This window comes from Polypterus senegalus, chromosome 4 (genome assembly GCF_016835505.1).
Source record: "Polypterus senegalus isolate Bchr_013 chromosome 4, ASM1683550v1, whole genome shotgun sequence".
NCBI lineage: Eukaryota > Metazoa > Chordata > Cladistia > Polypteriformes > Polypteridae > Polypterus > Polypterus senegalus.
The window spans coordinates 67,665,585-67,683,606 of NC_053157.1; the positions used below are offsets into that span (position 1 = coordinate 67,665,585).

The window sequence follows — 18,022 nt, forward strand, 5'->3', positions numbered from 1 at the left end:
AGTTTTATGCTTCATTAAGCGCAGCCAAATTTCCAAACATCCAGAAGATGGCACCGACTATGCTGGTGGTGTTTGGCTCTACATATGTTTGTGAACAGACTTTTAGTGTGATGAACACCAACAAAGCGCCCCACAGATCCCAGTTGAGCGATGAACACCTCAGATCTGTTCTGAGAATTGCCACAATAAAACTAACACCAGACTTCGATGCACTGGCAAAAAAGGGTCATCAACAACACTGTTCCCACTAAAAGTGAATGTAAATATTAACACTGTAATGCCTTTTTTATGTTTATGTTTGATATGTTTGCATCTAGTGCTAGCCTGGCCCGTCTGTCAAATTTTAAAAGTCAATGTGGCCCCTGAGCCAAAAGGTTTGCTCACCCCTGGCCTAGACTGTAAACACATAACAATCTGACATTGTCTGTTGCACTTATAGTTACTGCCATAGGTTCAAGAAAGACACAGCTGGACACTCGGACACTGGCTTGAAAATAGATTGAATATATATAGTGTATATTTTTACACTTGTGCTTGTAACATAAACCAAGACATTCCCACCTATTGAGGTTATTTACAAGGGTAATAACAGCCAACGTAAAGGCAAAAACGTGCTTCTAATTTGGGAAAGCAAAATGGTGGATTATTAAAGAGATGAGACAGAAATAACCAGTAAGAAAGTATTACAGTATATACTCTCTCATGCTGAAAGGTGGCTATAAATCATAACATATATAGTATATGAACTCAAATTTGTATATATCATAAAAATAGAACACTTGGAAAGTCAAACAGTTGGGGTAAAAGATGGAAACCCCAATTAAAGGGAGACAGAAATCTGCAAGATAAATGTCAGAAAACAACAGAATCCCTGGACTGTCAGTTCCAACACAAAGATAGGGCTTTTTGCATGAAAAGGAACTTCTTCTTGCAAGTGTCTATCTTCTTCAGTAGCTGGTTCATTACTGAATGCTGGCATCCGGTTACTGTGTTCTTTAATTAGCAAGACAGCCAAAGTGTACTAGATTTCTGGGCTTTGTCTTCTATTTTAAACGCAAACAGAGTAAGGTTGCTACTGACTGACTGTTGTCCTTCCCTGTGACTCTTACCTGGTTAGAGCTTGTAAAACATTCTTGGTTAGAACATGTAAAACATTCCCAAGCTGTGCATGTCTGTCAATATATTGTTTGAGTTTTGAGCTTCGAGTTGCATTAAAAAAACTTAAAAACAGTTTTATTTTAAGCACACTTTATTCTTGGAGTTTTTTGGAACACGCTCTGGATTTTTTCATTAGGAAGTAAAAAGGGAAAGCACAAAAGATGAATTCAACAAAGCTCAAATCATTTTCTATCTTTTTGAAATAAAAAACTTTGAAGGTGTCTTCTTCAGAGCTACTTTCCTGGAAAAAGTCAGCGCCACTACCTTCGAGGAGAATCTAAAAAATCAGAAACACCACAGCTGAGGAAACCCTAATTGCATTAGCAAGACCAACACTTTTAAAGACTTTTATTAATAATAAGATAGTTGCATGTTAAGGCAGTTGATAGGCAGGTCGTCCTGCAACCATCTGAAACTGTGAGTCTGTATTTTTCTTGAACCAAAACCTGCACAGAAATTAAAGGTGCAGTATTTCTCAGACCTTGTATCACAATATATAATTTACAGTATATAACATTTCTAACTTGGAATTTTAAAGGGGTTGATAAAGTACTAATATAATATCCTCTGGCATATCTAGTGTGGAGTTCTGTAGTAGAATACATACTGTAAAAGAGTTTTTACATGATTACAAAACTGTAATTTTACTCGTATAGAGAATATATAATTGAGGAGGAAATAAAAAATAGCTTCATTTACAATAGCAAAAAATAGGGAAAAGTTATTTCAGTGCTGAAGAGGCTCATCTACCAGGTCATTATATTTATAACCTTTGTATTTTTTAGTATGAAGATAATTTTTGCCTATGATACTGAGTCCTTGAGATAGATAGACAGATATACTGCACACATATATATGTAAGATAGATAGATCCCATAGCAAACACCAGTACATGTATGCATTTTGTTCTAGTCAATACACATGCTTAAATTAATTATTCTGTACAGTAAGCTTTTTTCATTTTTTGTTTACTTTGTGCATTTTGAATTTAGCAATTAATTTATATTTTTTATATCTGCCTGTGTTTTACTGTGAGTACGAGCTCTTTCAATTCCTTTTCCTTATGCATCTGTGTTTGCATTGCCCATTTTTTTTATTCATGTGAAGTGTGTTTGTACAGAAAAATGTTTACAAAAAACACTTTTTTTTCTGAGAATAATTTCTCTTGTTCTTTTTTCATTACTGTCCTGTGTACATCATCTTGTTTAGCTCTCCTGTTTTATAATTCCAGGTAACCGTATTTAAATATCAGCCTTGTCACTCTCTATGTGAAGTTTGCATGCTGGCTGATTCTTTCTCTGGGAATTCAGCTTTCTTCTCACATTCCAAAAATTATCCAGCTGTGTGTTTTTATGAGTGTGCCTTAGGATGGATTGGCATGCACTATATAGTTCATTTCTGCCTTTGACCAAATACTGCTACTCTTTTTAAGCAGGTCTGAGAATGTTGTCTTATGTTATGTTAAGGTGAAATATTTATGCTGAGAAATTATTAACAATAACATATTATTATTTGTTTTTTGAATTCATAGGCAAGGTAAAATATACATTTTAACAGGTACATTTTATTTTCTACAGGTATCTTTGGGCAGAAGCTTGAGGAAACTGTTCGGTATGAAAGGAGATTTGGGAACAGGATGGCACCAATGCTTGTTGAACAGTGTGTGGACTTCATTCGCCAAAAGGGACTGAAAGAAGAAGGGCTTTTCAGGCTCCCAGGCCAAGCCAACCTTGTGAAGGAATTGCAGGATGCTTTTGATTGTGGGGAAAAGCCATCATTTGACAGGTTACTTTTTAATCTTTTTATCTCTATCTATTTCCAATCACTTGACAATTTACTACAAAATCTTTTTAAATGCCCCATGCTGGTACAGATGTAAGCGTCTCACATAAGACAGAGAATTAGAGATGGGTTGCCAACCATGTAGCTGAATTCCTAATCCTCTTTCTAACTAAATAAAGCTCCACATATGATATCTTTCTAACAGTGGCAGATACTCTACCATAAATATGAAAAGAATATATGTGTATGTACTTAATATGTAAGTTAGAGACTGAAATACATTACGCAAATCACTAATGTCTTTTGGCATTTTGGCACGAATGTCTTTTGCATCTAGTTAGGAAAATGGCATTTATAATTGCTAAGATAACATGGTATTTGTAGAGGAGAATAAATGTCACTGAATGTATATGGTGGACTCTGTAGCTGTCAAAATTAACTAAATTAAAACTCAAAATAGCATATTTTTGAAGAAATCAAAAAATGTCCTTTCTTCTTATCAAAGGTTCTCTGAATCCCAAATTGAAAACTGTCTACAGATATGCTTGTTAATGGTGCAAAAGTATAAACATATATTAGTGATCTAAAATGTATTGGTAAGGAAACTGCAAACTTTACAAAAAGAATTAACCTTAGAGTAAAAAAGCACAGAAATTAATAATTATGGAAAATATGAATAAACATCTCTTAAGTTTAAAGTCTTGCTTTTTTGTTTTGTGCCCTCCCCTACCATAACCTGTCATCTATGGGGGAGGAGTGAAACCTTTAGATTTGTCAAAAATTTTGATTTCTGATTTTCAATGGATCTCAACGTTTTAGGGTCCCCCAATACCGAAAACATTGCTATCTCAATGATGGGTCTGTGTCTGTCTTTGTGTGTCACAGTTTCTTGAGGACGGTCTAGAGCTAAAACGGCTGGATGGAAAAATAGCAAACTCGAAACTTAAGTCTGTTTTGAGATGTCAATGTGCTGATTAGATTTTGATTCAAATCGTGCAAGAGAAAGAGAACCCTCAAATACCGTAATTCTGAAATTAATTATGAATTCTTCTTGTCAATTGCTATCATAATTTTATGATGAGAAAGATCAGCATCAGAGTGGTAAATAATTACTGAAATGTTATAGAATAGTTCAGGTAACTTGGTTCCTAGAGTGTAAAGCCTACTGATTTTTTAACGGTTTTGGTAAAAAATTGGCAATGACTGTATTCATATTATTTTGAGTAAATGAAATAAAAAAAAAGACATAAAGTTCATATGGGTAATGGCCAGTTGTGGAGGCACCAGTGCTAACCACTATACTACCTACACCACACTGAAATTAGTTCAGATATTTTTAATTTGTATTATTCTGTTTGTAAACAATTTAAAACATCTATTTGTTCCTGGCTAAAAAAATAAAACAGAACTAATGGCTTGAATTTTAAGATTGCATTGCAAAAATCACAAAGACTGGCATTAAGTTGCAGGTCATGAAAAGAGACTTAATAGCTTTATAAGATTTTTGTTGTAAGAATTGTAGACAGTTTCTTGTTGAATTAATATTTTCATGTTTGTGGTTCAGATTATTTAATGTCTGTACCAGACATCTGCACAATGCTAAGTTGTATATTTATTTCTGTGCACTCAATCTTTACTTTTAATAAATACAAAACTTTTTTTGTTAGTGTGGGTAAAAATATTACTGCATCTCCAATATTTTCTAAACTTACTGATGATTATGTAATGATCATGATGTATGGACTTTACCAGGTTCATTATTCTCTTTTTATTCTTGAGAGTAAAGAAACACTGTACTGTTTCCTGTGTATATATTTTTGGCAAGAATTAAAATTGGATTTACATTGCATCATTATACCAAATAGAAAATGCGATTATTTTTAAAATTTAGTTCACTGAATATGAATTGAATTTGTGGGACAGATGCATTGTTCAGCAGCAAGTTGTGATTTAATCAGGATTGCAACTCAAATTCTGTTACATTTTTTTACAGATGTTGATGAAGAGTAGTCCTCAGATCAGTTTTAAGATATTAGTTTGGGGTTTGTTTACATCAGTGTACGCATAGAGTCTTAGCATAATGACTTGTTCATAGTGAAAAGACCCAAAAAAAACCTATTTATATAATAAAGTCTGGAGTCCCAGTTTCTTTCATATTTAAATTTAGCTGCCATTTTGTTTTAAATAAAATTCACTGACCTAATTGTATTAAAAATGCTTTCAAAATAAAAACACATTGGAAGGATTTGTTTTGTTTATAAATTTGAATGCCATTTATAATATATGGTGGATAATACAGTTTAGTGCTTTTTCTTTCTTGTACGTACAAAGCATCACATGTCAAGCAACTTAAATATGCCACACCTTAGTAGAAAAGCCCTCAGATAAGATGAAAGTTGGATCCTATGAACAACAGAAAAGATAGTTGCTGAGCAGACTTGTCAGACTGATAGAGAGCTTCATCCTCTCTTATGTTCAGGTCCCAACTATATGCCTCCTTTCGGTGGGCTCCCTTGTTTTATAGTGCCACGTCTAGAAGAGGTGGTTGCACCAGGAGTCCCAGGCAGGAATAGGTGTCCTCCATGCATTGTCTCTCACTGCTGTGGGTAAAAGAGAAAAAAACGTAAGCGACCGTGCTTCCTCTCAGCCCAGAGTGGAATTGCTCACCTTAGCAGAACCCTGAAGGTGATCGCTAAATGGACATGCATGACAGTGAAAAACAGCAAAAAAGTAAATATTTTTAAAAAGAAAACTTTTTCCTGTATTTTTTGTGTTTAAATTGATGGATTACATAAATATTCATGATTATACATGAATGTATTGTTTAAAATGGTATACTTTGTTGGTTTGATGTTAAAAAAATACTCTTTTGTCCATTTAATCCATCAGCAATAAACCAGATATTACATACACATTATTCTCCTGTGTGTGTAAAATAACAATTTTTTATCACTTTTGATAATGGTTAGAATGCAATTATTAAATTTTACTTTGCTATTCTAGCTTTTTCAGATTCTGTTATTTATTGTATTGTTGATACTTGGAGAGTAGTTATACTAGCTTTTTTATTTATATGCGTTCATTATTTTAATTTTATAGCTTTTGCTGCTTTAAGTTTTTAATCTGTGTTTGGTGAGTTGTTGCATGCCTCGAGAGCGACGCTGGACTTGGGAGGACGTTTATAGTTGGCGTGCATGGCTCCGTCGTGCATATCAAATGACGCGGTAAGAGGATTAGAGTTGGCGGGCGGGTTTTCTGTCGAGCGTATCCCATGGTCTTAGAGTTGGCGGGTCACTATCTGGTGATATTTTCTGCAGTACATTATAGGTGCATTGACTAATCCTCCACAATTGGAATCCTACTGCACAATCCATAAGTCAAATAAAGAAAACATCTAATTATATTTGCAGGAGACTACATAGAGCTTCTTTAGAATTTGGCAGTTATTCTCATATATATCTGCTGTGTTCCTGCCAGCTTCTGTGCAAAAACTGTTTTAATGATTGTTACAAGTTAGCTTTCTGTTTTGGTTAAGGGAGTTTTAGTATGATTTATGATTATAAATCCTAATTGTTTTTATTATATATGAAATTGATTGTATTTCTGATTAATCAGACTTTTAAATTTCATAATTTGTTTCACTTATAACTATATTTGATTGTCATATTATACCACTTCTTTTGTAATGCATATTTTTGAAACAAATAAAATGTTTAAAAGAAGAAAGAAAAAAAGTTGAGGGCCACAGGTCTAAAGCTTACAGGATTAAACCTGATAAGTGCAGCTGTGTTTAAAGGAATGTATGTTTCTCTACCTCACTGAAAGGAGCCAAAGCCTACTTTTTCTGCCCAGCATACTTTGCTATAGATTGGTTGTCCTAAAGTGTTTAATGGAAGCAGGTTAAAACCTGATACTGCTTTTAATTATCCAGTGTTTTGTCAGTTGCATTGGCAAAGAAGCAAGGCACCTGTGATATGTGGTCACCTGAAGAATGTAAACATATTTTACAGAAGTAAGACATTAATAACAATTCAATATGATTTTTAGAAAACTTTAGAAGTTGGTTGAGGGAGCTTTTACTGGAAAAAAGTATGAGTGTTCAGGAGAAGTGAAATGCAGATATTCTACTGGATCACTACTCCGTTGGCATGGCCTCATGTTTCCATGTTGGGCTAAAGCTGAAAATCATCTGTGGGATTATCCATAACTAAACTGATTAAAAAAATTAAAGGAACACTTTGAAAACACATCAGATCTCCATCCATTTTCCAACCCGCTGAATCCGAACACAGGGTCACGGGGCTCTGCTGGAGCCAATCCCAGCCAACACAGGGCACAAGGCAGATCTCAATGGGAAAAATAATAATGCTGGATATCTATACTGATATGGACTGGGCGAAGAATGCCACATCGTTTGATGGAAATTAAAATTATCAACCTACAGAGGGCTGAATTCAAAGACACCCCGAAAATCAAAGTGAAAAAATGATGCGGCAGGCTAGACCATTATGCTGAAATTTTATTGCAGCAACTCAAAATCGTACTCCGTAGTTTGTATGGCCCCCACATGCTTGTAAGCATGCCTGACAACATCGGGGCATGCTCCTAATGAAATGACAGATGGTGTCCTGGGGGATCTCCTCCCAGATCTGGACCAGGGCATGAATGAGCTCCTGGACAGTCTGAGATACAACCTGGCGGCGTCAGATGGACCAAAATATAATGTCTCAGAGGTGTTCTATTGGATTTAGGTCAGGTGAGCGTGGGGGCCAGTCAATGGTATCAATTCCTTCATCCTTTAAGAACTGCCCGCATACTCTCTTCACATGAGGCCGGGTATTGTCGTGCACCAGAAGGAGCCCAGGAACCACTGCACCTGCATAGGGTCTGACAATGGGTCCAAGGATATCATCCCGATACCTAATGATAGTTAAGGTGCCATTGTATAGCCTATAAAGGTCTGTGTGTCCCTCCATGGATATGGCTCCCCAGGCCATCACCGACCCATCACCAAACCAGTCATGCTGAACGATGTTACAGGCAGCATAACATTCTCCACAGCTTATCTAGACCCTTTTACATCTGTTCTCATGTGCTCAGGGGGAACCTGCTCTCATCTGTGAAAAGCACAGGGCAGTAGTGGTGGACCTGCCAATTCTGGTATTCTGTGGCAAATGACTCTTAGGCCACCCTCATGAAGTCTGTTTCGGATTGTTTGGTAAGAGACATTCACACCAGTGGCCTGCTGGAGGTCATTTTGTAGGGCTCTTGCAGTGCTCATCCTGTTCCTCAAAGGAGCAGATACCAGTCCTGCTGATGGGTTGACCTTCTACGGCCCTGTCCAGCTCTACTACGGTAACTACCTGTCTCCTGGAAAGTCCTCCATGCCCTTGAGACTGTGCTGGAAGACACAGCAAACCTTCTGGCAATGGTACGTATTGATGTGCCATCCTGGAGAAGTTGGACTACCTGTGCAACCTCTGTAGGGTTCAGGTATCTCCTCATGCTACTAGTAGTGACACTGACTGTTGCCAAACGCAAAACTAGTAAAGAAACAGTCAGAAAAGATGAAGAGGGAAAAATGTCAGTGGCCTCCACCTGTTAAACCATTCCTGTTTTTGGGGTCTTCTCATTGTTTCCCCTCTAGTGCACCTGTTGTTAATTTCATTAACACCAAAGCAACTGAAACTGATTAACACCCCCCTCTACTACTTGATACAGATCAATTTCCTAGAAGTTTCATTGACTTTATGCTATACTCTGATTAAAGTTCCTTTAATTTTTTGAGCAGTATATATATATATACACTGAAGCTGGCCAGGATCTTGAAATTACTTTTTTGTCAGCTTATAGAGTATTATTAGCCTACATATTTTACTGCATCAGAACCCTGCCTTGAAGAACCAGTATCTTGTTTTTTGTCAGCCTTACTGGCTCCAGGATAAAGATTGAATTTCCACTTTGCTGAAATACTTCCATGATGTGCTTCTAAATATTAAATGTTTTGCCTAGGCTGGTCAGGCTGTAACACTCTGCCATAATGAAGTAAATTCACAGGAGATGGCTGTGTCTCAGAAGATTATCTGTACAGTTTGGCTATGTTGAGATAGACTCTGAATATAGATCTGTGTGCAATGGACTAGATCTGTGTGCAATGGACTGCCCAATGCTGCTAATGTCTGGTTTGATACAAGGTACTTTAATGGTAAATATCGCAAAAAACTAACAACTTTGTGACTCTGAATTACTAGATTTGAAATCAACATCAAATCAATACCTAGTTAATGTCCATTCTGCATTTTTTTTGACTTAGTGCAGAATGTTAATTTTCTTACCCATTTGCATGGTCATACTGTATATTGAAATTGGTCTGTACATCTCACTTATCTTTTGGCAACCTGTGCTCCTATTTTGTTTCCATTCCGCTTTCCTGTGTTTGAGTGTAAAATCAACTTTAGAAATCATGTCCCATCTTAGTTTCTATATTAGATAATCTTATTGACCACTCGGCCGTCTGCCCATATTTTGAGTCCACATGACGTTATGGTTTTGATTCTACATTTGCTATGTGAAGGCAGCTAACTGACACTTTGACATACTATGGCAAAGCATGGACACACTGCCCAGGCTATGTCTGATCATCAAAGGGCCTTCATAGGTGCACTAACCACAGTTAAGAATGTCAATTGTGGCAGAGTGACCATGATGTTGTTGCCAATTATTCCACTGAAGTAAAAAAAATCCTTTACTTTTTCCATGACAAAATTAAAAAAGATAAATAATTCTATTAATGTTAATTAATCATCTACTTATTTTCCTTCTTATCTTTGTGATTTTTTGATTTGTTATACTTTGTTAATCCCCAAGGGGAAATTGTCTTTTTGCATGACCTCTGGGGGGTTCCCTTTCATTCTCCATACTTTAGATACTTTTCACCATTTTCATCTTTATCTCCCTGTTCTGTAAATTAAAGGTCTACTACTTGTTTTAAGCCAGTGGGCTTCCCTTCATATACTACACAGGACAGAAAACTACGGTACAGTATTGGCCCCCTCTTGTCACAGGACTGTTGTTATAGACACACTGGGACAACACTACACTACAGTTACAGTTACAAATTTACAAAATACAACTAGCACCAACAGAAACACAGATGTCAGTGTAACAGATCTTTTATTCAGAACCCTCATTAGAGTTAACCAAAAAACAGCACACAAATCCAACCAAACAATAAACATATTCAAAATTAGAATTATAACTAAATGCAAATCTAAAATGTATAAAATAAAATATAAGTGCAGACATTATATACATATTGCAGTTCTGTATTCAGTCTCTAATTGATTTTTAAACTGTTAGGCAGAACTAAATCTTTTGTAGTTTTTAGTTATTTTGTTGTTACCTCTGCAGTCAAAGGTAAAAAGTGACAGTATGTTAGCTATCCCGCATGCATTAGTAATATACCTATATCTTTGTTTTATAGTTTTTAGTATTAGTCATCAATTACTTGTAAGAATTCATAGATTATAATTGTTTACACTAACCTGTAATATATTTTTATAAGAGTATTATAACCAATGAAAATGTTCCAGTAGAGACTCTGGTTTATTTGCATAATGATTTTAGTGATGTAAATTTTGACCAAATACATGCTTACATTATTTATGAAAATTCAATATCCAGTTAGTCAAAATCAGCAGAAGGAAGCAAGTTAAGCTTTTTTCCGTCATGTTTGTAAATCTAAGGAAATGAGCATGTCATGCATCAGAACTGAGATTAAAGCAGTAGGGCTGTTTTAATAAGGCCTATCTAAGAATGCATGAGTGTGCAGTCATTACTGAATTTTGGAGTTGGACAAGAAAGCTTATTGCTTTCATTTAGCTTCAGGAGCCAAGTCTGAAAGTAACCCTAATTAGGAAATCATATGGAATGTAACATTATTAGTGGAAAAGAATGGATATCTGCAGGTGTCTATTATGTCGTGGAAAACATTGGAATAAATTAAATACAGTAGGTGTTTCCTGTTTTTTGACAGATTTTAAGGAGGTTTCAATTTATTTTTTTCTGGATTTGTTTATAAAAGTGGCAAACCTCTTGCTTTATATTGGGGTGATACAAATAGTGAACTTCCTGCTTTCATGCACTGATTAAGTCATGTACATCTGATCTAACAGAGTGGGAAAGGTGTGAAAAAATTCATGCCTAATTAATGAATTTACATCAGTTGGGATCAATATAGAAATTCCATCCTTTAAAACAAGTACTGATTTATTCAAATATTACATGTGCATTGATGTTTCTAGCATGTATACTAGAAATTAGAATTTATCAGTGGAGAAGCCTGATTACAAATGTTTGTGCGCGAGTTTTAAGATGATATTAGAGGTTACTCAATACTGGTATTTGTGAATATCAGCTTGTTGTGGATGCATAATAATACTGGAATAATAAAGTTTCCCTTGGCCTTGAATTTGACACTTTTTTCACAAGAGTAGTAGTGAGCATTTGTGCCTATAATGAATTTTAATCTTAATCTATAATACCAAAAAAATACAATTTAAAGTAAACATATGAAATTATATTGATAGCGATGAAAGGATACTGTAAATACAAGAATAGTAAACAGCCATAAACGGTAATCCCTACACACAAGGATAACCCTATAGTGCTGTAATTCATGGGCCACCGTTAGACTCTACTTATTGGTTATTACATCCATGACCTATTAGATATCCACCTCAATTATATGATGATGATACACTATTCTTTGCCACAGTAGCAGCACCACTTAACACAGTTTGTGCCACTGAGTAAAAGATTTGTTTTGTACCTGAGGTAATATATAGTTAAAGAAATTAACAAATCATAATAGTTAAAAAACAATTTTTAAAGACAGATGTTACAAAGGACCATGGCTATCTACCACTCTTGTATAAAATGTGTGCAATACGGTTATTGTGAGATGGTGAGAGGTTCTCTTTTCAGTTTGGTGTGACTGCAGCTTAGCACAACTTTTATACTGAAAGATTGAAAATTATGGAACTTTACCAGGAACTAATGAAATTACTAATTAGGTTTGTGTTACTTTGGCTACTGTTTTAACTGGCTTTGTTAAGTGTTCTCAGTGTAGCACAGACTAAGTACATATCATAATGGATGTTTGGCATCATCTGTAAAATGTCAGTCAGAATTAAGTTTTTTGTCAGACACCAGGACCGCAACAGGACTGTCAGTAAAATAAGTGTCAATGCAAAGGTGTGTCAGGAACATTAGACAAAACTATTTTATTAAAATTATTTTAATTAATATATAATATCACTTAAATTTTAAACATGACTTATAATTGAATGTCTGTTTTTTACTTTCTCATATATGAAGTATAGGGAAGTATTGTAATAATCCAGAAGTTTGATGTTGAGATTTTGATGAATCTCGACGTTTTAGACCGAAAATACCATGCTTGGAATTATGTCTGTGTGTCTGTCTGTGTGTGTGTATATAAACACAATAACTTTAGTACACTTTCACTTAAGTCATCCAAATTTTCCATACAAGTATTAGGTACAAAATGTAGATTTTTATCAACTTTTAGGCTATTTCCGCTAACCGGAAGTGGTAATTTACCTTTTATTCATGCAGCTGCAGTGTCCGATTTATTCAACTTTACTTTTATAGTAATTGTTCAATATATTATTGATTTGATTTTTTTTGTTGTTGATGGTTCTTTAATGTACATAATATAAAAATATAATCATTGTCTTGAAGTTTATTCCTTAAATATCCATCCCCATATCTGAGTATAGGAAAAAGTCTTAGGGAGACAACTCACGATTTTTTTAATGTTCACTATATTAGTATTTTATAGCTTCCTTTGTTATTTTTATTACTAAGCAGAAGCTCCTGCATGCACCTCCACCTCATGCTGTGAAAATGAGTCCTAATGCTGCATTCAATCTATGAAAAGGCAAACACATACTGTATTGACAGCCAACTGACTAAAAGAAAATGTCCACATTGTGGAATCATTGACTGCCAATTTAAAATGAGGCATGTATATGAAGTCCGCACTAATCTGTTGAATCCAGGTCACAGCACCAGTGAGATGATTTCTTTTTGGCAGGAGTGCAGCTTAACCCCTGGGAAAAAGGTTATGTTTGAGGATATGACTTCATACTAAACTGAACTTGTCTGCTTGACAATGTTGAACACAGATGCCACTCAAAGACTTTGGAGCAATTTGCTCACTAAATTGCAGTTACACGTGAAATCTGTTTTTAAGTAATTGTTAAGTTTTTAAGTTGTTTTTAACTAAAATTTTGAAATGAATAGTGATTTTTATATTTCTTTAACAGTGACTTCAGATAATCGATTGCATATTACTTTGCTATTTGAATGTTTTCATTTACAATTCCAATTCGTTCCCACAGTTCAAAGGAATACATGCTGTTCTTTTCAGGTGACCCTAGACATACTGTTGTTTATGTTTATGTATGTCTCTGTGTGTGACAGAGTGATAGTGGCCATTGGTGGACTGGCATCCAGTCTAAAAAGGAGCTCTATCTTGCATGTGTTTTTGCTGGCATTGGCTGTAGTGAAGAAACAGTAGGTAGGCTAATTTTTTTTTTCTTTTTTAAATAATTTTAACAAAGCAGCCTTACTAAGAATCATGGAGACAACATTAAAAGACAAGTGTAATCATCTTATTAAAATAACAGTAAATGTAATAGTATGATGCAACAAAGCCATTTCATAGAGTATAATAAGCAAATAATGTGTCCGTGGTCAAAAGACTGCCAAGTAATACTGAACTCTAGCTAAATATAGGCTGTATATTTACAAGGCTATATCAGTATGCTTAGTTGATGAATTAAGGAGGAGACAATTTTTGAGAGGTGTATTTCTGGACAGTTTTATCTGTCTTGTATATAAAAGGTATTCTTTGAAAGAGGGAACATGTCATTATTTTTATATTTGATAGTTTTCTTTTTATTTACCCATTGTGTCTGTTTGTCTCTCTGTTAGTAGATCTGCTAGAATACATTTTTGATAATATAATGTGCAGGCTAGCAATTCTTAGAAGTCCCAGGTTATTACAGCAGTTTTACTGTGTCATTGGCATCACAGCAAGTGTGAGACCGGAGGATGGTATCCTGATGGAATGTCTTAAAGGATAAGTGCAGTATATTTAAATCAAGTTATTTCTTCATAATTATGATAGTAATTTACCATAAGAAATCATGTTCTAAAGGGAAACGTTTTTCATACATTTTTGCATTTTAAAATGGAGTTCAAGGGGCACCAGTCCAAATATGAAAACAAAAGCTTTAAAACTTTACAAAAATGTCTACTTTGAAAGGACAAATGTTTCCACTTAAGAATATGTGTTGTCTTAGTGTCTAATGCATGTTTGTGACAATATAAAGAAACTGTATGTAATACATTTAATCACAAATTCTTGGTTCTGTTTTTCTTGAAGTATGAATACATTTCCTGATAGCTTGTCTGCTCACAGCTGCCATCATTGGCGAAGTTTTTTTTTTAAATTTTCACTGGCACACTGCCAATTGTCTGTAGCCTTGTTATGGCTTCAGTCTTTATATTTTCCTCCTTTGTCTCTCTAATTCTGTTTTATCAATGGTTATATTGTGCCATGGCTTGTAACAAATGGTGTTCTCCACAAAAGTGTGTGGAGCCATCAGTATGTTCTGAAATAATATCATTTGAGTATGCATCTACCTTCAAACCATTGTGGCTATACCACCTGTCAAACCTTTGTGCCAGCACTGGCAGCACATACATACAATGAACAGGCTAATTACGCCACCAGAAAATGTCATTTACCATAACATCACTGCTGTACTTTTTTGGATTTCTGAAAACATCCACCAGCAACTTGCTTCTTCTATCTCTGTAGAAAATGACATACTTTCAACTATAATCCATATTCCCTTACCAAGAAATTTATTCTCAGAGTTTAGTTTACCAGCTGAAAATGATATCTCAGAGCTTATAACAAAACCTAATTCTTCCACTTGCCAATTGGATCCAGTACATACAAGCATTTTTAAGTCCTGTTTATCACATATCTCCTCCATGATAACTATTATAATTAACTCTTCCCTTATTTTCAACACGGTCCCCCACTCATTAAAAACTGCCTCAATTACTCCAATTCTGAAAAAAACTGACTTAGATCCTAATATCTTTAATACTTATTATTTCAAATGTTCCATTCATATCAAAAATTCTTGAAAACATATTTGCCTTCAGTCCCATCTTTGAAAAAATAATCTCTTTGAACAGTTCTCGCTTTCATCCGAAACACAGTACAGAAACTGCTCTGGTCAAAATCACTAATATTCAAGCAAAGGACTTTAAGTCAGAGAATGCAGTTGTCATTCGGGTAGTTCTGCAGGGTTCTGTTTTGGGGCCACTTCTTTTTTTCATCTACATCTTCCAAGTAGGCAATATTTTTCAACTCCATAGTATTAAGTTATATTGTTATGCTGATGACACACAGCTTTATCTATCTACTAAATCCACTTCTGTTTTCCCTCCAGATACTCTTATGGTATGTCACCAAGACATAAAGTCATGGATGACTCACAATTTTCTTCAATTAAATAGCAATAAAACTGAGGAGCTCCTCATTGGTTCTAAATCTACACTCTACAATCTACAACTAAGGTTAACCATTCTGCCATTTTAATTAACAACACTATCACAAACATCTCTTCCAAGGATAAGAGTCTGAGCATCATTCTGGAGAGTACCCTTTCTTTTACTTCCCAAATAAATAATGTTTCCCGGACTACCTTCCTCCATCTTTGACACATTTCTAGACTTCGTCCTGTTCTTGCATAACACAGTGCTGAAGTATTTAATGCCTTAGTCACTTCATGAATACTGTAGTTCTATTCTATTTGGCATCCCTAAAAAACTTATTCATCGCTTACAACTTATACAAAATTCTGCTGCTAGGATAATTGCCTGTTCTAAATCCACTGAACATATTACACCTCTTCTCTTCCAACTTCACTGGCCCCCTGTTTACTGCCGAATGCAATACAAAATACTGCTCTGAACATTTAAAGCTCTCTACAGTCCTGCTCCTCCCTTCTTCATTGATCTCCTAGAGACTTACACTCCATCTCACTCAGTCAGATCCTCATCTGCAGCTTTACTTTCTGTACCACACATCAAACTCTGTTCTATGGGAGCTCGAGAATACTCTCATAGTGCTCCTCAATTCTGGAATTCTCTTCCCTCTCATATCCGTCAACTAGACTCAATAACACAATTTAAAACTGCCCTCAAAACGTATCTTTATAAACTGGTATACCATGTTTATCACTGTTACAGCCAATTACCTTTAATGTTTGTTACTACTTCTGTACCTTTATTGCTATTTGATTTTATTGTCCTATTTACCTGGAGTACTAAGAAAGGTGCCTTTTAAATAAAATGTATTATTATTATTAATTGTTTATTATTATTGGTATTATTATTATTAATATTATTACTCAAATCATATTTATCTCTTTTGCTGTGTGCACTGAAATAATATTTTTAAAATGCAATATTAGCATAAAAACTGAACATACAGACACAGTGGTTTGATGAAAGGTACACACTCAAATCATATTATTTCTTTTTGCAAAGTGTTTCTCATACACACCCAGGTTGAATTGCAAGTTGCCTAAAAAATGGGCCTAATCTTTCTCAAAAGCTTGCATATTGTAATCTGTTCAGTTAACCAATAAAGGGTGTCATTTTGCCTGATTTCTTATTATATATAATATGAAAAGCATCTGCTGCAATCACAATGTCTATCTTTCCAGTGAACTAGTTTCACTGAAATTTGGCACACTTATTCTTCAAAAATTTTGTTGGAATGTTAAATTTTAATTTAAGCAAATTTGGCAAATTTGTAAAGTGTGCATCTTAAAACATATGTGCGATTTCATTTAAGGATTTATCTGGACAGAGATGACTTCAACTTGCATATTTTGTATATTTTCCTCTTTACTCATCTGACAGCAACCTCTAAGGGCAAAAGAGATCACCAATACAAGTTAGTCAAATGCCATTAGAGGCACACATATGCAACCTGCTATTTGATGTAAGTTAACGTATCTGTAACAAAAAAATAAAATGAATGCAAGAGCAAAAGGAATTATATAAGCATTGATATGAAAGCGCAGAGTGAACATATATGTTCATTATTTATAGCACACTAAAACAACCTCATGGTTTTATTACCTGCTCATCATAATGATTCAATGTTTCTCTTACACAGTTTATCATGGTCTGAAGCAGCCAACATTTTTACCTTAAACATTACATTTTAAAGGTTTAAATTCTTAAAAATGTTACATTTAAAACATTCTATCTACTGTTAGTCGCAGACCCTCTACACTCAAAACCTAATATCAATCAATACCATTTTTACATCAATTATATTGGAATTTGGAGTCTAAGAAAGCTATTTAGGCAACACCAGCCTGTTTGAGATATTTTCTAACTACATGGCATTGTAAAGTACTGCTAAAAAGCACATTTTTAATGTAGTCTACTAACAAGCACAGCAACTCTATCCTGTTATTACTGTTATTTATGAATATGATTAAATGTGGTAAGTCTTTTTATTGAAGTAACTTGAGAAATTTAAAGTGTTAAAACTTCCAAAAGAGCTAAGCACCAACATTTTACTTTTATCGAACTGAGAACCCTTGTACACATTCAACACTACTTTGTTCTTTTGTTTTAATGGTTGCACAGTCAATAGCACAATAACATAAGCTCTCAATCACAGCAATGTTCTGTATGTAGATTTTGGTGCATGATCTAGATAACACTGTTAATCTATGGCTGTGCTTCTTGAGAAAGTACTGTACTGTTGGAAAACTAGCAATATCTGTTAGCTAAGAGTTGTAAATCTTCTCCTAATTTTGCAATGGAATAGTACCTTTCCAGGCCTGGTTCTTACATTAGATGGATTTTATGAATTTTCTTCTTCATTTGTGCAATTACTGTCTTTATCATATGTCCTGAAAAATGGAAAACATTGTGCATTTAACAT

At 34.7% G+C, this 18,022-nt stretch overlaps 1 protein-coding gene across 5 annotated transcripts in view; it reads left to right on the plus strand.

Moving 5' to 3' along the window:
• arhgap24 (Rho GTPase activating protein 24) overlaps positions 1-18,022 on the plus strand; it is a 545,551-nt gene that overhangs the window by 502,089 nt on the left and 25,440 nt on the right. For all 5 annotated transcript variants that reach the window (XM_039750801.1, XM_039750802.1, XM_039750803.1 and 2 more), the window contains one exon: positions 2,736-2,943. In XM_039750801.1, the coding sequence (XP_039606735.1) occupies positions 2,736-2,943 (208 nt within the window). The remainder of the gene's footprint in view (positions 1-2,735; positions 2,944-18,022) is intronic.